Source organism: Zingiber officinale, chromosome 5A, assembly GCF_018446385.1.
Source record: "Zingiber officinale cultivar Zhangliang chromosome 5A, Zo_v1.1, whole genome shotgun sequence".
Classification (NCBI taxonomy): domain Eukaryota; kingdom Viridiplantae; phylum Streptophyta; class Magnoliopsida; order Zingiberales; family Zingiberaceae; genus Zingiber; species Zingiber officinale.
In genome coordinates, this window is record NC_055994.1 from 113,373,883 (window position 1) to 113,396,423 (window position 22,541).

The 22,541-nt window shown below is 38.6% G+C and overlaps 1 protein-coding gene across 1 annotated transcript; it reads right to left on the reverse strand.

Annotated features, from left to right (window-relative positions):
• Positions 1-1,394: 1,394 nt before the first annotated feature.
• On the reverse strand, positions 1,395-12,839 carry LOC121981407. Its single transcript, XM_042533900.1, has 2 exons — positions 11,503-12,839; positions 1,395-1,555 (listed from the first exon to the last, which is right to left on the reverse strand). Exon 1 carries the CDS (start codon positions 12,659-12,661, stop codon positions 11,519-11,521), a length of 1,143 nt encoding a protein of 380 aa, XP_042389834.1. The 5' UTR covers positions 12,662-12,839; the 3' UTR covers positions 1,395-1,555; positions 11,503-11,518.
• Between the last annotated feature and the right edge of the window lie 9,702 nt (positions 12,840-22,541).

The following is a 22,541-nucleotide window of genomic DNA, read 5'->3' on the forward strand; positions in this document are numbered from 1 at the left end:
CGAGCAGAGGCTGCAACACACTTGATTTTGACAATCTTTCTTCCGTGTGCTGCTAACAAGACGATCCTGCGAAGTCATAACACTCTGCGACAACCAGAAGCTCTCAATTTCAAACATCATTATTGTTGGTATAATATTTGATAGCACTTTAATTATTGTATTCGTTTGTAATATTTCAGATTGATAGTGAATTGCCCAAAGTAAACACTCAATGAGTGTGAGTCTTGGAGTAGGAGTCGTCACAGACTCCAAACCAAGTAAAACTAACTTGTGTTTATTTTTCTTTAATTGTTCTTATTCCGCTGCGTATCTTTGATCGATTCTTTTAAAACGAACAAATTAGCCACGAGCGCTATTCACCCTCCCCCCTCTAGCGCTTTTCGATCCAACACAACCCACAAGACTCTTGTAATAAGTTAGATTCACAAGTTTTTCTTCTCCATCTTTAGTCATTCTAATATCGTATTCAATGGGCATATCTATAGCATAACAATCTTCCATTGAGAATTTTTTCAGAATCTCATTGGCATATTTTTCTTATAATACAAAGATTCCCTCTTCTCTTTGTTATATTTCAATGTCGAGGAAGTATCTCATCAATTCTAGATCTGTCCTCTCAAACTCCTCCATTGATTGTTTGAATTATCTAATCATGGAGATATTATTACTTATAAAAATTAAATCATCCACATCAAGTATAAAGAATGCTCATAGGGACACTTTGTGAAACCTTCCTTAATAAAGTGTTCATCAATTCTTAAATTCCAAGATCTAGGGGCTTGCTTGAGTCCTTAAAGAGTTTTCTTTAATTTTATACCTTTTCTTCTTGTCCTTTAATGATAAAATTGGGTGGTTGCTTAATATAGACCTCTTTTTCAATATTACCATTTAAGAAAGCAAATAATATGTCCATATGATATATCTTCCATCTTCTTTGAATTGTAAGAGAGATGAGTACTCTTACTATTTCAAGCCAGGCTACCAGTGCGAAGACTTCTTCATAGTCAATTTCGTACTTTTTCTTATATCCTTTAGCAACGAACTTTGCTTTGTACCTTTCAACTTCTTTTGCATTTATCTTTATTTTGAACACCCATTTGACTCGAATAGCTTTGTGTCATTGTAGAAGTGAAGTAAGCTCCCATGTATTATTTTTCTTTATAGTATGAATCTCTTCTTCCATTGCTTTTCTCTACTTTGCATCCTTGAAGGCTTCTTCATAAGTTATAAGATCATATTCTATAAATAGGCACAAATTATTAAGAGCAAAGTCAACATCAATCACTTGGCTGAAGTCATATATATCTTGAATGTTCTTCATCTTTTTCACGATTGGATTATTTGGATCATCACTTTCTGGCTAAGTATCAACTTGTTTGGGTGATGATACTTCTTCACTCTCTCCTTACTTGTCTTTCTACCCTTTATAATCTTCTTTAAATGAGATTTTCTTCATGTCATCATTATTGTTATTGTTCCAATTCCATGCTTGTTCTTCATCAAATTCCACATCTCTATTGGATCCTTAGCGGTCGACTAGAGGGGGTGAATAATCCTGCAAAAATAACATAAACATTTCTTGAATGTTATAACTTAATTAAACTAACACTTGCATAAAATAAATAAGAAACTAGAAAGAAGAGGCACAATGAGATTTACTTGGTTATAACCGGAGAGGTTATTAATTCAAGAAAGTTGAAGCTCACTATCAAAGTCTCCTTCAGGCGGAGAAGTCTCTTACAACGTTGATGACTCATAAACAAGTAGTAGAATAAAGTAGAAGTGTTTACAAGTGTTGTTGTGAACTATTTGGACCAAAGTTGTATTTATAGACCTGATCGGGGTGCTTAGAAGGGTTCCAGACACCTCTAGGGGGATAAAACTTTATCCCTGTCGTAACGGATTTGCGTTTGACGTGATCCGAACAAAATTCTTGGTCCGAGTGTCCGAACCTAAGTTAACATTATGTTAACTATTTAGTCTGGGTTCTTGCTCTAGCTCCACTCACTTGGGTCCGGGTCTTATGCTCCGACTTTGGTTCCGCTTGCTTAGGTGATTTCGGCCATCCGAAATAGGGCTCACCCGAACTTATTTTTCTACCTTCGAGCAATCTTCCGCTTCGACTTCTCATCCCTCAGAAATGTCGCGCACCTCCTTCTCGCCCTCTGACATACTCTTCCGCGGCACCTCGTCCCTCGGACGCACCGAGCTCATCATCTTTCTCCCGTGCCGTCCTTCTCACTAGTTGCGTCTTTCGCTCGACTTTCTGTACTCCTAAGTTTCTGCACACTTAGACACAGGGGTTAAATACCAACAGGACCTAACTTAAGTTGGTTGATCACATCAAAACTACCATGAGGTACTTATAATCTCTCCCTTTTTAATGTGAGTAAATTCAAGTTAAGTTAGGGTAAACCATAAAAATAACAGTTATAAAATTTTTACAAGTACAAAAATTTAAAAATTATACTATCCTCCCCTTAGACTTAATCTTTACTACTCCCCTTTTTTATCACATTAAAAATGGGATACGTTAAAAATGTTACTTGGAAAGTCTAAAACAAGAGTCTAAGGGAAAATTTCAAAAACAATATTAAAGTTTAAGGTTCGAAAAATCTAGATTTATCAATGAAGTTTTAAAAAAATATTAACCTATATAAGGTAGATAAAATTTTTTATATAAAGTTGAAATTATTGTTAAGCAAAAAATAAGGTCTTTTCCACATTAATTTTTTTTAGATAAGTGATAAAGTTATCTTTCTCGGAAAAATTAACTTCTAATTAATTTCTAACCAAATTTTTGACAAATAATTTAAAGTATTTTTATAACAACTAATTGCTTAACAGTTAATCAATTAAATACTTATTTCAATAATTGACATTCAACTTGTGGCGAGATACCAGACCTTCTTGGATATTGGAGAAACAACTACTTTCTAAACAAAGTCTTTTAAAAAATTAAATATTTAACTTTCTGTCTGAAAGCTAAAGAAAATAATTAATCTAAATATGATTTTGGAACCCAAAATAAGTTCCTTCCTACATGATTATTAATAAAAAATTTAATAGAAATGTATTTCTATGATATTTTCTTAATTTTTCTCTTAAAATACCAGTTAAACCTTCGACGATGTTCATAATTTCTTTCTGGAGCATATGAGAAATTTGAATGTGAGTTTTCCTTTTCTAACATTTCTATTTTATCTTTTAATTTTACATTTTCATCTATTAATTTATGAAATTCTTCTTTTAAGCATACATATTCTTTCTTTGATTTTACATACTTTGTTCTCTTTTTATATAATGATTTACTTAGCATTTGCACAATTTTAAATAATTATTCTGGAGGAAGTTTACTTACCTGACTTATCATATATTCATCGGTAGATGCTCCCCCTTCATTATTGCTTTCTTCTATAGTATCTCCCCCTTCATCGATGCTTACCTGACTTACCTGACTTTCCATATATTCATCGGTAGATGTCCTCACTGAAACTCTCTTCTAGTGACTTACCTTACTTACCACATAGAATCGCTTGACTCTCTCACAATCCACCAAGTCTTTCTGCCAGTTGTCAGATCCACAGATCTAATTGGACTTCGACTAGCTGTCAGGTCCCGCAGAACCAGCAAGACTTCCTACCATATATCAGGTCACTCCTTGACCTATCTGGACTTTCAAACCAGCTATCAAGTTTGTTGAGACCTTGATGCCTGATAGAGGGGGTGAATAGCGACTCACCTAACGTTTTCTTCCTACAATGGTTAGTATGCACAACTAAATACAAAAACAAATACTAATAAGAAAAAGCAAACCTAACACGTTGATTTAACATGGTTCGGAGATAAAGCTCCTACTCCACGATTGTCCGTAAGGTGGACGATCTCGATCCATCGATGGATGACTCCCCGAAAAACCTCCGGCTAGCTCACGTAGCTCCTTATGGGTGGAGAAACCTTGGCACAAACTCGCACAAGCATGCTAGGCACACAATAGCACTTTGGAGACTCTAATAGGGGTTAACTACCTATATTTTCGTCAACCATGGCTAAGCACCTTGAGCTCTCTTAAATAGAGCTTGGGAGGAAACACCAAACTATGTTTCCCGCCACCAGTCGACTAATAAAACCACCAGTCGACTGATCCTAAGTGAAATTCGAACGTTACAAGCCAACGGTCGGTTACCAATCGACTGATGAAAATACCAGTCGACTGCTACATTAATGCTATAGTACTACTACAGTAACGCTATAATATACACTGAAATTTTACCCTGAGTACGGTCTCTCATGCACTCGTCGTTGCTTGCATAATCTAGACTTAGCCTTCTAGCCTCCTCCATCAGCCTCGCGTCCCTCGGATGCCTCCTCATCATTCACGTCTTGCCTTCTAGAGCTTTCATCGGCCTTGCCATTGTTGTTGGATCTTCCTTTGCCAAGAGGTCATGCCTCTGGGACTTTATCCATTACCAAGTCACACTTGGATTTACGTTGTTGTACCTGTATGTTGCACACTCACAATGCATATCAAATATAACAATAAACCTAACTTAAACTTTTGCCCAAACATTAAAGCATAGGGCACCTAGATTGCTCCAACAAGGTCCTCCATACTTAGCTGGATTTCAGCCTAGTGTTAGACCAGTCAAGTCCTGTACACTTTGTAGAAAGGTTAGATTACAACATAACTAACTTTAATCCACTTGTCATTTATCAAAACGTAAGTTTGACCATTGGTGTCAACTGCACCAACAAATACAACACATTCTGTATTCATTTTGATTATTTTCTTCAAAGTTTGTACTTTCAACTGCTATAAGTGGCTACTCCTCCTTCAAGAAGGAGATCTTTGTTGAACTTTTATTGTCTTGGATTAACAACCGCATAGGTTGTAACCAAGTAAAAAGCTCTAGCCTCATATTTATTTTATGTTAATTGTTTTTAATTAATTAAAGTGTGCCCTTGGTAAGTAAGTAGAAAGAGAAAGTTCTAATTTTAATTGTAGGGATATTCACCCCTCTAGCCGATCCATCCAATCCAACACTACAAATTCAAATTCTATCGTGGATCTGGTTATTATGATTTGCTCAAAAGATTTTTATGAAATGACTACACTTGCCAAAATGAATACATATCCACTAGTATACTTCAAGTCTTTCATATCAGATATGTTTTGCATCGTTTTATCCTTTAATCATAATAGGATATCTTGTATAGTGCAGTCTATATTCATAAGTATACTTCAAGTACCTCAGTACTCTTGTTATCCCTTTCCAGTACTCAACACCAGGATTACTCGTGTATCTATTTGGTTCACTTATTGCATAGGCTAAGTTTGATCATGTACAACTCATCAAATACATCAGACTTCCAATAACTTGAGAATACTCTATCTGAGAGATACTTTCTTCTTGATTCTTCGATAGATGTTGATAAATGTCTATCAATGTTCGTGCCAACATAATATCACCCTTGGTAAATTTTTCAATAATCTTATCCATGTAATGAGATTGACTAAGAACAAGTCCTTATGTAGTTCTAAGAATTTTGATTCCAAAAATCACATTAACTAAGTTCATGTCTTTTATGTCAAATATTGAGTTTAACATATCTTTAGTGGATTTGATTATCTTATCATTACTCTCATTTACATATAGACATAAGATGACATAGTCATTTTCTCTGTGATTTTTATATAGACATATTTATCATATTCATTGATCTTAAATCCATATTTCTTCATGACATTATCAAATTTCTCATACCACTACTTTGGTACTTATTTCAAGCTATTTAACGACTTCACCGACCTATAAACCTTGTTTTTCTATTCTGGTACAAAAATAACATTCAAGTTGCTCTATGTAAATTTTCTCTTCTTAATCCCCATTTAGAAATACTGTCTTTACATCCATTTGATGTATTTCCAGATTCCATACAGTTGTGATAGCGAACAATAATCTAATAGAAGTTATTCTCAACACTAGAGATTATGTATCAAACTAATCAAGGTCTTCTCATTGTCGATATCCTTTAATTAATAATCTAACCTTGTACTTATCAATTATGTCATCTAATTTTAATTTCTTCTTGAAGATCCCTTACAATCTATTGGTTTACTTCCATGAGGAAGATCCACAAGTTTCCAAGTGTGATTTTATAAGATAGAGTATATCTCAATGCAATTGTCTCTTTCCAGTGAGGTCTATCAGAAGAGCTTACTGTTTCTGAGTAGTTTTGGAACTCACTTTCCAATATGAAATTAACAAAATATGTTCTATAGGATTTTTCCACCCATGCTTTTTTACTTCGTCTGAGCTTAACCTCAACTGGTTCATCATCTTCTTCTTGTGTTTTAAATGTCTATTTTGAGGAGCTAGCTTCCTCTCGGGTCTTATACAAAAATATATGCTCGAAGGAGTTGTTGTTTTGTGTCTAATATATCTCATGTTTAGCACACAACTCAGCGAACGGTGATACATATTCACTGCCTTAGTCACTTCAAAATACCTTAATCTTTTTATTAAGTTGGTTTTCAACTTCATTCTTATAGAGAACGAATTTCTCTATAGCTTCATCCTTATTTTTAAAAAGATACACATAACAGTACTTTATGTTATCATCTACTAAAGTGATGAGGTACTTTTTCCACCACATGTCGGTGTACCTTTTAGGTTGCACATGTCAGTGTGAATTCGACTGAGTGGTTCACTGCTTTTTTCAACATGTTGAAGGGAAGACTTTGTTATTTTTACTTCAACGTAAATTTCACACATGTGTTTTGATTCAAGGTAGAATTTGGTATGCTTTGCATATTAATTAATTTACATAACATACTGTAGTTAACATGTTATAGTCTATCATGCTACGAACATGAAGACTCAAGCATATAAATGGAAAAGTTTACAATATTATTAACCTTACCTTAGGTATAATCGTCATTACACTAAGCTTGTATAGCCCTTCAATTACACAACTCTTTCCTAAAAATATTCTATTTTTTGGATAGAACAACTCTATCTGACTCAAAAATAATGTGGAAGTCATGCTTACTCAGAAGTGATCGAGACACTAGATTCTTCCGAATCTCTAGAATATACAGTACATTGTTGAGAGTCAACTCCATGGCCGAGGTCAATTTCAACATCACTTTTCCTTGTCCCATGATGTCCGAGGTTACAGAGTTTCCCATTAACAATTTCTCTCCATCTTTAACTTCGTCGAAGTTGTAGAACAATTCCTTGTTGCAGCAGATATATCGGGTGATATCAGTATCGATCCACCATTGCTGTAGGTTTGAATCCACTAGGTTTAGTTTAGAGATTATGACGTAGAGATCATCCATTTCTAGTCCCTCGCTTAGGTTGGCCTCCTACTTCTTCTTTAACTTTTTTCACTCTGAAGATTTATGATCGACTCGGTCATAGTTAAAGCACTTTCCAAAGAATTTCTTCTTGCTTATGCCTCCTCTGAGTCCTATCTTGGAAGACTTGGGATTCTTCTGTTTCGAATTTTAACTGTGCTCAATCACGTTAGTTTTCACAGTAGCCTGAGAGAATAACTTTCTCTCTAAACTCTTGTTATCGTCTTCGATGTAAAGTCTAACAATGAGTTTCTTCACATTCATCTCCTTCCACCTGTGCTTCAAGTGGTTCTTGAAGTCCTTCCAGTCGGGAGGCAACTTCTTAATGATAACAGTCACATGAAAGGTTTCATTTAGAACCATATCTTCCAAGTGGATCTCATGCAAGATCACCTGAAGTTTCTGGACTTGGCTGATCACAGTCTTAGAATCAACCATCTTGTAGTCCAGGAATCGGTCCATGATAAATTTCTTAGCCCCCGCATCCTCCGTTTTGTACTTCTTATCTAGGGACTCTCATAACTCGTTGGTTGTTCTCTTTGTGTTGTACACAATATATAACTAGTCGGCAAGGCAGTTGAGGATGTAGTTTCGGCATAAGAACTCAAAATGAGTCCATGCCTCCACTGCACTGATGGCCTAAACATCAGCATCCTCAGCATACCTGAGAGGGTCCTCGGTCAAGTATCAAGCCAGAGTGAGCGTGGTCAAGTAGAAAAGTATCTTCTATTGCTACCTCTTGAAGTTCAATCCAATGAAATTCTCTGGCATCCCCCCATGATTGATTGGAACATTTCTAATCGGGATAGAGGGAGCCTTCATGTGATGAGTCTGTTACATTTCAATACTTTCTGTGACCATCTTAATAAAAATAATTTTGTTTTAAGATTATTGGACAATCTTACCGGAGAGAGAGGAGAAGTAGTCTGAATCGCAATTATAGATTAAATCAGACTTATCTATTGAATTGAGCTGAGCTGATAATCTCAAACTACCATATAGGGAAGGAAGAGCTGCTTGGGATGGCTGAGTTGCTTGGAAAAACTGGGTTTCCTTATATGCCATAATGTAGACTCCTGAGTGTAGAGTCCAAGTGCAAACTCCTGACTCCAGAATGTAAACTCCTGACTCCTGAGTCCAAGTTGTAGACTCCTGACTCTTGAGTGCAAACTCCTGACTGCAGAGTCCGAGTGCAAATTCTCGACTGCAGACTCCCAACTCTTGAGTTCCGAGTGTAAACTCTCGACTGCAGAGTCCGAGTTGCAGACTCCCGAATGCAGACTCCTGACTGCAGAGTCCAAGTCGCAGAAAAGAAAATGTCAAGGCCTACTTTCAAGCAATTTCCTTAAAACATATTCGTCCTCCTTCAGTTGTACTTTGAGGTATGATGAACGCCCGTTTCCCGGGATACAATGACAAAACTACGTACATAACCAAGAACTAGTTATTCATGGGGAACTGAAAAAGTACCCGATTATTATTACGGGCAAACCACCGAGCGAAAATGTACGGCGGAGAGAAGATTTGGGGAAACAAAGGTGGAGGAAAATCTTTGCTATTAGCTTCCTTCTACTCTTGGTCACAACCTCCTTATATAAGAGCTTAGACCATTGCAATATTCAATGGCTAAATTAAAGTCCTTTACTGCTCATTAACCCACCCAACTCAAATGTCTGGATTCTTCATTAATCAACGTTGGTTCATTTGTTTGGGCAAATTTTGTCGCGACCAGTCTAGCATTCGATACGCGTAAATTGTGCTCGCATAAAAATTAACTTGGTTCAATGCAATTCGAACCTTGAATTTGCACCTCCTGAGCATCCACGCGTGAGAGAGTATCTCCTCATGAATTTATTCACAACTACAATGCTTGTGAAACAATATAAATCAATCAATATACCTTAAAACTCCCCATGTCGAACTAAAGTCTAATTCATAATGGTACCTCTTTCCTCTCCATCACTTTTTCATTCACATTTATCCAATAAGCGAAAGTAAAAAATAAGTCAGACAAAACTTCTGCAGACGAAAAAGAAAATAGGATGGGAATTGCAAAGGAACTAACTCACAACAAAGAAATAAACAGAGCAATCCCAACTACTTCAAAAACGTGGGCATAAAAGAAAACATAATGAACACTATTTTAGTATGAACCGATCGTTAGTTTGAGTGATTGATAAGCTCAGTAGCCGACCAGCCAAGTACTATGATTTGGTTGGACTTTTGTTGTGCCAAAAAGCATCTAAAGACGTCGAGAGGTTTTTCAGTGCTCGGTCTTCATTAAACAATAAGAGACTTTCATGGAAATTTAACCACAGTAAGAGATCTAGATTGTCTATTACAGTTTTACTGGCTTGAGAGAAGTATTTAGTTCTTTCCATCACATTCAATTTAAATGATCTTGCAAGTTCAATGACACTCAAAACTATGCCAATAAACTTTAGAAGTGACCATTGGTAGGTTAGCCAGCTCGTTCTCATATGCAACAACTCCAGTGGTGAATGCAGAATTGGTCATCTCATCGGGTTTGCCACTTGATAATTGATCTCCAGTGGCCAGTTTTGGAAGTGGAAGTGGAAGTGTTTGCTTTAGGAAGGCCAAGTCATCTCGGTTGTGGAATCTGAATCTATCTGATCTAGTTTTCCTTGTTAATTCCTCCTCTTTTTTTTTGTTGCTGCTTCTGGTGAACAATTTTTCTTAGTCTTAGATCTAATAACGTTTCTTCTCTTCTGATGATTGGTTGCTTACATTGAACCCTTTTCCTGCTTTTTCTACAGGACAATGGTCCCTGATGACACTTCAACATCAATCTAGGTTGGTCATCTTAAGCTTCTGGGATTAGTTAAACCACTATCCTGCCTCTTTCTTCCTTTACCTTGTGCTAAACTTCTCTTATGTATTTTCAAGTGACCCAGTTCAATTGTGTTGGATAATTTACCTAGAGAGCTTTTTTTTATTTAACTAGCATAAAATTCATTGAATATTTACCACTGCAGTGAAACGTACTTTTTCATGAATATTCTAGGCGCGTGGAAAGACTGGTAGCCCGGTCATACTAGTCTTTGGTCGCCCACTGCTTTGGCATGACACGGAAGGGCTAAAAACTACCCATTCCAATTCTGATGAGTGTGCTCTACAGTGAATGACAGGCCATCAGGCAATGCATGTGCAGGATAACTAAATACAAAGCAAAGTTGCCCCAGGGTAAGGGGAAAAGATATATTTTTATAAAAAACTAAAAAATTTATATGTTAGGGGAATCTCTGAGGCCCTACAGTGTAGGGCTTTGGTTATCTATCAATCAGAAGAGTCAAAGTTGAGATGAGAATACAGCAAAGCCTCACAAAAACTGCCAATCTCAAGGCAAAGGACCAAAGTGGACCTCCTTCCCTTCACATGCTTTGCCGATTCCCTACCTCTTATCCCATCACATCCCGACAAAATCAAATGCATAAACTTATTCTCGAATCAAGGGAAAGCAAAATGAGAAATAACCAACGGAAAAAAAGACAGGCAATTATCAAAGAAAAAAAAAAAAGGTTTTGCCCACTTTAGTTTAAAGTATCTTTTTATCACTCCTTTATTCCTAAAGTACCTTTCTGAAAGATCTTAAGAGAGTCACAATAAATTTTAGAGATTTTTTTTTTTTTTTTTTTTTTTTTGACTTTTAAGGCAATTACCTATAAAAGATGGACAAGATAAACAAAAGGATAGAAGAGGACTCATTGGATACAAGTTGGAAGAAACTTATATTATTTGTATCTACTTTACTTAGACAGTGCTTTGCATCCTTTCTACATCCCTAATCCATATATTATATGAAAGATGATAAATCATGAATTAAATTTATAAGATCACCAATGGTTACAAGTGGGAGAAATTTTTTTCAAAGACAATGCTCCCGTCTTTCTCTAAATCAAATGGACACCCACAGCAAATAAAATTACAAGAGATCAAGACAAAAATTTAACAGATTTCAGTGTATATATATATATATATATAGAACGTATTGCAATTTATTCAGGCATAATATAATTTCTAAAGAAAAAAAGATTGAGTCAATACAGCATTAAGATTTTAATAAATAAAAAAAATATGAAAACAATAAATTACACACAAAAGAAGGGGGAAATGTTTACCTAGTGTTTAGTTATTCTAGGCGTAGACGAGCAGTGAAAAGCCTTGCGATCGTCGCAGTTCCATTTCCTCTTCGCTTGCCCAATCCATCACCGACCACGTGCTCGCTGATGACGCCGATGAAGTTGAAGAAGCGGAGCAACTTGTCTTCTGCGTGCTTCTCTTCCTCCCTGATTTCCTCCTCTCTCCGCCACTTCCTCCGCTACTGCTACAGCTCCTGTTGATGTGCTTGGTCTTCCCATTGTACCGGTCGGTGGCCAAGTTTTTGTACAGCGGATCGCCAGAACGCCCCTGGCTAGGATTCTCCTCGTCCTCGAACCGAAGAACGAAGACGGCGTGCCCTAGTTCCGCCGCAACGGAGGCGGAGACGTCGCCGCCGGAGGTTTTGGGAACAGAGGGGTTGTTCTTGGGGTGGAAGAACCAGTTGTGGAGGTCCCAGGAGAACTGGATCCGACCCCCGTCGAGTTCCACTCTTTCGCTGCCGCGGAACTTCCAACGTAGGCGCCGCACGTGCACGACCCGCTTGCCGTCGACCTGCACCGACATCGCAAATTCTTTCCCCTTCTCCTTTCCCCCGATCTCGATGAAGATCTCGCGGTCCCGGCCTCCGAGTCGAGCCCGAGACCTGTATGACCTCCGGCTGCCTCCGTTCTCCACCAGAACCACATGCTCGAGCCTGGATATCAGTGCCGAGGGCGCGAGAGGGTGCTGGGCTTTGGTCTTCTTGTGCGCCTCGTCGATGAGATCCCCCGCGACGAGGATTAGATCTGCATCGACGGAGACGGCGACGAAGAACCCCACGGCGGGCTCGGGGCCGCTAGGGAAGGTCGCGCGAGTGAGGTCCCACGTGATGTCCACGGAGCGGCGGCGACCGACTCGATCCTTGAAGTGGAACCGCCTGGCGCCGCGCCGCTTCCAGAGAAGCCACGGCCGGACACGGAAACTGAGGGGCTCCCCTCCCTCTTCCTCCTCGCCCTCGCCGTCGTCGTCTACCTCATCGAGGCGGAGGACGGCGCGAAGGGAGAGGCCGAGGAGAGTGCGTGACCACGTGAGCGAAGCGAGGCCGAGGGGTGTCTCGTAGACCGAGGTCGTCAGGGTCGGCCCTTCGGAGGAGGAGGCCGACGGCCCAGCAGCGGCGACGCCTCGAAAGCACGAGGGCATGGTCTTCCGACGAGGTTTTGGCAGCCCGGTTGGTAGCTCGGAAGTGAAGAAGAGAGGGAGGGAGAGGGCGATTGCAGTGGGTATTATATCAATTACAAAGGAAGGGGACAGCTAGCGGCGTCGAAATGTCACCGTGCAACAACACCTCCTCGGATTCTGCTGCTAGCCAGTAGCCCCGCTCCCTTCCCCACCCCCATTGCTGCTGTAGTGGTAAGCAATCAAATTAATAGACCAAAGAAGCTTTCCTTCCTTGTACTGTCTGTCTAACGGCTTCACTGACCTGACGCTTGTAACTTGTAACTGAACAGGTGCGTGGTAATTGTTGCTCCTTCCGCTAATTCGTAAGTTGTTTACAACAACAGATGCAAAAGACTCGGCTCCTGAGGTGGGCACGAGCCTCATACGGAGATGCGTCACGCACCCACGTCCATGTCCACGTCCACGTTGCGAGGGCATCGAATAATGGTGCCGATCGGGTGAATGACCTCTTTATTTTACTGGCAATGGCACGTCGCAACAACGCAAGGGTCAACAACGCATCGCATGGACCCCAGTATTTCTGTGCCACGCTACACGAGCTCGAAACGAGACTGTCCTGGCCCGAGGCTCGCGGAGGACACATTACACTTACAGCAGGCCCACAAATGCCACCCCACCGAAGCTCTTAAATTTGTGAGGATTTTTTTTTTTAAAAAAATACTTATTTCAAGCACTCAATTGGTTTTTAATTAAATCTCATTAAATGATTACCTATATTTAATTAATTAGACTCTTTAATTACTCTTGCAGATTTACTTTTATTGATTTAGATAGGTCAAGATAGATCTTCATAAAGTATCTATCTCATTAACCACGTGTAATTGCCATTTGATTTTTCAAATGATCTTACAAATATTTTGTTAAGTGCTCAAACATCGAATGGCTAATGTTACACTGTCCTTTTGTACATACGTATTCATAAGGTTAACAATATTCCTAGTGTTTGTATCCCTTGCAAGACATCATTATGCAAATATCGGAGTACAACAATCCCCAAACCAGTTGATCATGATAATCTCAAGTTTATGGATGACTTATAACTACCTTGAACAAAAACTCATAGATAGAAAATATCAAATTAACACTCACAACAAAGTCTAATGATTAGGAATGTAAGTGAGTCAAACCAAGCTTGACTGTATTCGAACTTATTTATTTACTTATCAAACTTATTCAAGCTTATTTATTAGGCCTAACTCTAGTTTGTTGTGGAAGTCCAGCTTTTGGTCAAAAGTCAAATAGAGCGGTAAGCTCCTGGTCGAGGCGATACACCTGACTCCCTCAATTCCTGACTCTGTCAATTCAGTCACTCGACTCCCTCAACTCGGTAATCCGAGTCCCTCAACTCCCAACTTCCTTAGTCTGGTTGATTGACTCTCTCAACTCGACAACCTGACTCTCTCAACTTCCCACTCCTTTAGTCTAGTTGTCCGACTCCTTCAACTAGGTAACCCAACTCCCTCAACTCTCGACTCCTCAGTCCGATCGCTCAACTCCATCAACTCAGCAACCTGACTCCCTCAATTCTTGACTCCCTCAGTCTCACTTAACTCCCTCAACTCAGCAACCCAACTCTCTCAACTCCCAACTCCCTCAATTCGGTCGTCTGATTCCTTCAACTCGACAACCCAACTCCCTCAACTCTCAACTCCCTCAGTCCAGTCGCCCAACTACCTCACTTGGCAACCCAACTCCCTCAACTCCCGAGTCCTTCAATCTGGTTGCCCAACCCCCTCAACTCTGCAACCCAACTCCCTCAACTCCTGACTCCCTTAGCCCAATCACCTAACTCCCTCGAGCGGGACTTGCATCATACGTGGTTCGTTAAGCTATTTCTCCAAGAAGACGTGGACAATGTAGTCATTCGCTCCTATAGGACGTGGCCAATGTAAGTGTTTATCTCAAAACACGAGGAGAACGTGAATGCACATCTACATCTTTATAAAAGGTTGCCCACTCTTGCTAGCACAAGTATGAAAACACAATTATCTAAACTTTACTACTTCATAGCTTTCACTTTTGGCTAGCTTCTGTGCTAACTTGAGCGTCGGAATGGTCACGCCGAGTCTAACCTCGACACCACTCCTAACCTCCTGCTGAGTGATTGTATGATCGTCGTGAGCCTTCTTAGCCATCTTGTCATCTATAACTTTTTCCATGGCAGTTACCCTTAGTTGACTCACTAGACCGCAATCTCAAATAGCAACAAATTGGCATCGTCTATGGGAATTCGTCTGAACTGAGACGTTGAGATGGTGGAACCAGGGAGAACTATCGAGGGTCCTAGTTCAACAAGCGACATGGCTTAGGGTGAGACTATCACCATGGATCAAGGAGATTTTAAGATGTTAATTGATCAAGCGATGAAGCGAGTTCTGCAAAGGCTTCCTTCCTACAAATTTGACTCTTGAAGAAGTACCCAATGCCTCAACTAAGGTGTCACCCATCCCCAGTCGAGTGTCAATGGACCCAACAAGCCCTCCTCCTATTGCCTTCGCCAAGCCATGGAGCAAGACCATGGTCCTACCTGAAGAGTGTCCAATTGATCTTTGATGGGAGAGACGCCTCTTCCAAACCAAAATAAAAGCAAAAAGCCCCGGCATGCCAAAGAAAGAAGTTCCCAAGGGCATGTCTTTCTCAAGCCGAGTCTTGGATGATGCGTGACCACGTAATTTTTGGATGCCACAACTCGGGGAATACATCAGTTCAGTCAGCCTCGAGGACCATCTAAGCTGATTCAAGAACACCTCCCTACTTCACCAGTACACCGATGACATCAAATACTAAGTCTTTCAAACGACTCTCTTTGGCTTAACTCAACGATGGTTTAACCGATTATCAGCCTCATCCAGCCAAACTTTTATCGGCTTCAAGGTCGCATTCTTGTATCACTTTGCCAACGATAATAGCTACCATAAGATGCCTCTGAATTTGTTTGCCCTAAAGTTGACTACTGAAGAGAGCCTGAGAGAATACATACAAAGGTTTAACAAAGTTGCTTTGGGCGTGCCCTCGACTACTTCTAAAGTACTCGTAAGCGCTTGTTGAATCGAAAGAGACGAGGGGAGGAGGTAAATCTCATTTGTTTAAAAACTTCTTTTCATTTCATTTTGTAACTCAAAGTAGTAGCGGAATAAGTAAATACAAACACACAAAAATACAAGTTCTTTTTTAATTACTTAGTTTGTAGTCCAAAAACTACTACTCCAAGGCATGCAATCCTTGATCATTTTACGATGAACAATCCACTAAAATTCTTCTCTCTTAAAGTTTTTAGAGAAGAAGTAAACTCCTATAAGAATGGAGATAGATAGCAGAAACTACTATCACCTTACATGAATGCAAGTAAATAAGAATATACTAACAACGTGGAGATTGCAAATCAAGCGTAGGTTGTCAGAGAGCCTTAGGGTGTCATAGTCATAGAACTTGCATGAACAAGAGCACAAGAGTGAGATGGAGCATTGAGAGAATTGATTACTGAGCCTCAGACCTCTAGGCTTCTTTTATAGGCTTCTATCAATCGATTGGAAACTATCAATCAACTGAACAACTATCCGGCAATTGGTTTATGTTCCCTTCCTTGTTTGTTGAGATACAATCTGATCAATACCACGAAATCTGAGTATTCAATCAACTGGCTCCTGTTCCGGTCAACAGTCTCCAGAGGTTTCCTTTCCTGCGACGATTTGATCATATGCATAATATCTTTCCAAATGAGATTCGGTCAACTAATCCCCCAACTAAACCAATCTTTCTTTCTTTGTAGTGATTCAAATCTCTCTGTGGCTATCCACATGGATCAGTCAACGGAACCTCCCTGTTCAATCGACTGAACCCCTCAATCAACAAGAACTTTACTTTTTTGCAAAATAAAGTCGACACGGTAATATTCAAATAATGATCCTGCAAAACAAAGTTAGAAACATATAATAATGCATGAATAAGATAGACAAATAGGACCGTCTTGATCTCAACTTAGAAATTTGCATTTATTTCGTGAGTCAGATCAACGCCTAAGGTTTGTTTCGACTAGGACATGACCTCACTGTTCTTCTTCTCAAAAGAACCACTCCACTCTAAGAGCTTACCTCAACTTATTCGTCAAATATCTTATCTCCAGACATGTTTGACCTTTCTTTACTCAGTATTTAATCGACCTGATCTACTAAGACTTTCTTGCAAAACTAAATTAGTACAATGAAAATCATAATGGCAGCATTGTATTTCGGTTTACCAAATTTGCTAGTCTAGTCGACCGTGCACAGTCGATCGAAAACTTTTTGATCACACTTACTTGAGTTCATTCCTTCAAGACTTCTGACTACCTATGGCCCACTCTCCTAGAGTTTTCCTTTTGCTTGAATTTCACTCTTTCAAGACTTCTCACTACCTAGGGTTCACTCCCCTACGATTTTCCCTTTACTTGGAATTCACTCCTCCAAAACATCTCACTACCGAAGGTTCACTCTCTTAGAATTTTTCTCTTGCCCAGCATATGGTCATCCTTGACCTGCTTGGACTTTCTAGTTACTCGGTAGACTACTCACCCTTGCCAGACTTCGATCACCTTGACCTGCCGAGATTTACTAGTCACTCGGTTGATTTCTCACCATTGCCAAACATCCGATCACCTTAACATTCCTAGATGTGTCAATCATTTAGTAGACTTTTTACCCTTGCTAGTCATCTGATCAACTTTGACCTAACTAAACTTTCAAACATCAAGTCGTATTTGGACAACCCTTGGTAAAACCTTACTAGACTTCATTAAACATATTATCAAACAAATATCAAAAGTTTGGAGGTAGATTACACCAACAATGCTTTCTCCCAAGGCTTACAAGAAGGAGACCTATTTCGATCTCTGATGAAGAAGCCTTCGACAACTTTCGATCATCTCTTGGGTCAGACAAAGAAGTATATTAATGTATATGAAGTTCAAGCTGCAAGGAAGAAGAAGGTCGTGACACTAACATCAGCACCGACTCGACTGGAGCACAAGGCTCCTCCTCCACCTCTTTGGCATAAAGAGTCATTCCCCAACCACCAGCATACTCAGTTCAAGACAAGGGGGGAACCATACAAATAGTAGAAGTGGCCCCGACTTTCGACTTTGAGTTGGGCAGATCAAATAATGAGAATTCAGAGAGTTATTCCATCTATCATCTCTCTCATGGGCATTACACCCATGAATGTCAGCAATATGTTAGAGAACTCCATCGTGTAATTGAGGAGTATTTGCCTACCCAAGGATCATCTCTTGTGTCTTCTCAACGATCGGTAGTTAGGCATGCCTGAGAAGAGAACTCGGAGTGTCGAGCCAACCATCGTAGAGAATTGTTGGATCATCAAAGGGACACATCCCCAAGAAGGAGGTATCAATCTCAGGATCCAGCTCAGCGTTGGCAAGCAACCCATCCCAAAAATGTTGGGGAAGATCCCTCGCATCGAGGTGACATTAACATGATCTTGGGAAGCTTAACCGATGGAGACTTAAACTGGGCCAAAAGGACTAATGGTCAAAGATTCAAGAGTTACGATATTGGCTCCAAATCTCGGGCAGATATAGGTCCCCTGATTTGTTTCGGTCCCCGATATTTAGAAGAGGTGACTATTCCTCATGAGGATGTGCTGGTGGTAGTGCTGTAATAGCTAATTACAATATGGAGGAGTCTTCGTCGACACTGGGAGCTTGGTCAACATACTTTTCAAACAGTCCTTTGACCTGATGCAAATAGACTGACATGAATTATGACCCATCTCTATGGAATTAATTGGGTTTATTGTACAAATTAGAAAAGAACTAGTCTACTAGACAATGGTGAAAAAGGGAGAAAGACGACATCACAAGATAACCAAGGAAGCACTTGAAGAAGATGCTTTTACCTACGTTGACATTTTGATCTTCTCATTGGCTTAAGAAGATCGTAGTAGATGGGGCCATAAGCATGTCACATTCTATTTAACATATATGTTGATATATGCTATGATATGCCATGATTGTATGCGATGCATGTATAGTTTAATCGTAATTAGGTCCTTTTAATATCCTTACTAAAGTTTAGTACTCACTATTACTTCGATCAATTGTAGTCAGGTTTTCCAAAGCAAAGTGACTCGATTTATCTTAGTAGAGTTCAACAGGATAATTGTGATGTCCGACTATTAAACTTTGGGTGTGACTTAACTAAATTACCTTAATTAGATTGAGGACTTAGAGATATATCCCATATGATGTAATTCAAATTATACAAGTCTTGGGCGATTAACGAAAGCTAACTCAAGATAAGTTATAATATAGATTTCATACGATGGGCAAATGAACAAATAGTTTTGTTAACCTCACTAAACAAGAGTTGCATATGATGAAATTGGTAAACGTTGCCTATCTAAATTATACAAGTTTTGGGCAATTAGCCAAAGCTTCAAGCTGAAGTATAATATGGATCTTGAGCTATTCCTGCACCACCTGCCACCACTGCTACTTGTGCTAATAGGGAGGCTTATAAGAAGCATCAAGATAATGCATTAGATGTGCCATGCCTTATGCTTGTTACCATGAACTCTGAGCTTCAAGAGCAACACGAGAATATGGATACTTATGATATAATTGCATATATTAAATAACTATATCAGGGGCAGACAAGGTACAAGAGATTTGAAATATCTGAGGCTTTATTTCAATGTAAGATGCAGGAAGGAAGTCCCGTAAGAACTCATGTACTTAAAATGATTAGGTATATTGAAAATCTTGAAAGATTGGGATTTCCTTTGTGCCAAGAATTGGCCACGGACCTTGTTATACAGTTGTTTCCTAAGAGCTATAGTTAATTTGTCATGAACTATAACATGAATAAAATTGACAAGTCATTGCCTGAGATATTATGCATGTTTAGAACTACTAAACTCAATCTTAAGAAGATAAAGCATAGTATCATTTTGATGGTGCACAAGGGAAAAGGCAAATGGCAACCCAAAGGTAAGGGTAAGACTCAAGTCAAAGGTAATACTAAGTCTCATGCATTGAAATCAAAAAGTGGAGTGACTAAGGAAGGAACCTGCTGCCACTGTAGTGACACCGGACACTGGAAGAGAACTGCAAGTTGTACCTCGAGGAAGTAAAAAGGAAAATAAATGAGACTTCTGCCTTAGGTATATATACTATAAAAGTCAATATATCTATTTCTTCTTCATGGGTATTAGATATCGGTTGTGCATCTCACATTTGTACGAATACGGGGCCTCAGAAAGAGTATATCATTGATAAAGGATGAAGTGGACGTACGAATAGGAAATGGCACAAGAGTTGTTGCTATAGTTATAGGAACATATTCCTTATCTTTTTCCAGTGGGGTTATCATAGAACTAGAAGAATGTTGTTATATGTCTGCCTTAACTAAGAACATTATCTCTGTTTCTTGTTTAGACAAGAAAGGCTTTTCATTTGTAATAAAGAACAAATGTTATTTTATTTATTTTAATGAAATGTTCTATTATAGTGCATATCTTGTGAATGGACTCTATGTTCTTGATTTTGAAAACCTAATCTATAACATAAATATCAAATAGTTCAAATCTAATGATTTATACCAAACATATCTCTGACATTGTCACTTGAGTCACATAAATGAAAATCGCATATCTCAACTCTATAACGATGGACTTTTGGACTCATTCGATTTTGAATCATAAGAGATATGTGAATCTTGTCTACTAGGCAAGATAACAAAGACTCCTTTTAGTGGATACAATGAAAGAGCTAATGATTTATTAGGACTCATACATATTGATATTTGCAGCCTTTCCAATATAGAAGCTAGAGGAGGCTATCAATACTTCATTACTTTTACTAATGATTTCAATAGATATAGCTATGTGTATCTCATGAAACATAAGTCTAAATCTTTTAAAAATTTTAAAGAATTCAAGAATGAAGTACAAAACCAACTTGAAAAGTGTATTAAGATGCTTTGATCAGATTGAGATGGGGAATACCTTAGCCAAGAGTTTTGTGACCATCTTGTTGAGTTTGGGATCATATCTTAACTCACTCCACCTTGAACACCACAGTGGAATGGTGTATCAAAAAGCAGAAATCGTACTTTATTATATATGGTACGATAAATGATGACTTAGATAGATCTTTCTTCTTCTTTTGGAGGATTTGCTCTAGAAACGGCTGCTTTCACACTTAACCGCGTTCCATCTAAAACCGTCATAAAGACATCATATACGAGGACTAGGAAGAGTCCTAAGATATCTTTTATGAAGATTTGGGATTGTGAGACTTATGTTCGACGTCAAATTTCAAATAAACTATGACTTAAATCAAATAACTGTTATTTTATAGGATATCCCAAGGAAACAAAGGGATATTACTTTTATAATCTCACACAAGGCAAAGTGTTTGTTACTAGAAATGGTATTTTTGTATAAAAGGAATTTATTTCTAAAAGAGCTAGTGGGAGTAAAATTGATCTTGAAGAAGTTCAAGATACACAGACTAGCACTGAGGCCTTGATAGAAATTGAATAGACACCATAAATTGTTGATGGTCAATCTGTTACACTGCAAGAAGTTGTGGAGCAACAACCTGTTCAAGTAGAACAAGTTCTACGTAGATCTGATAGGATACATCATCAACCTGAGAGATATTCTTTTCTCTTATCTGACCACGGTGATATATTTCTTGTTGATCTCAACGAGCCTACATCTTATCAAGAAGTTGTCATGCAGGCTCTGAGAAATAGCTAGAGGCCATGAGATTTGAAATAGAATCCATGTACACTAAGTATGGACTTTGGTTGATCCACTTGAAGGGATCAAACCCATTGGGTGTAAGTGGTCTTCAAAGTGAAAACTGACATGGATGGTACCTATAAAAGTAGATTAATGGTTAAAGGATTCAAGTAGATTCATTGTATAGACTATAACAAAACCTTTTCACCAGTTACGATACTCAAGTCTATTCAGATCATATTTGATATTGCAGCCTACTATGATTATGAAATTTGGAAGATGGATATTAAAGTTACATTTCTTAATGGAAATATACTCGATGATGTGTATATGACACAACCTGAGGGTTTTGTATATCTAAAGCATGATGGAAAGGTATGTAAGTTGTAAAAATCCATTTATAAATTAAAACAAACTTCTAAAAGCTAGAATCTTTGATTCAATGATGCGATCAAAGCATTTGGTTTTATTATGAATGAAGATAAATCTTGTGTCTACAAGAGGATTAGTGGGAACACAGTCATCTTTCTCATCTTGTATGTAGATGACATACTTCTTATTGAAAATGATATCTCTAGACTGCAGTCTATGAAGACATGGCTTGGGAATTGTTTTAGGTGAAGCAACGTATATTTTATGCATCAAGATCTATATAGATAGATCTAAGAGATTGCTTAGTCTAAGTCAAAGTATATATATTGACAAAGTGTTTAATCATTTTTCCATACAAAATTCCAAGAATGGGGTTTTGCAAATATCACATAGTGTGAACCTTTCAAAAACTCAATGCCCCTCGTCTAGGAAAGAGAGGGACCTCATGGATCAGATTCCTTATGCGTCTACTATAGGATCTACCATGTACTTCATGCTTTGTACTCATACTAATATTTTGTATGCGCTAATCATGATGAGTAGATACCAGTCAGATCTAAGTGAAAGTCACTAGATAACAGTCAAAGATATTCTTAAATACTTGAGAAGAACGAAAGAAAATTTCTTGATATTTAGAGGTGATGAGGAGCTCGTTGTAAAGGGTTACAGTGATGCAAACTTTCAAACTGACAAGGATGATTTCAGATTGCAGTTAGGATATGTATTT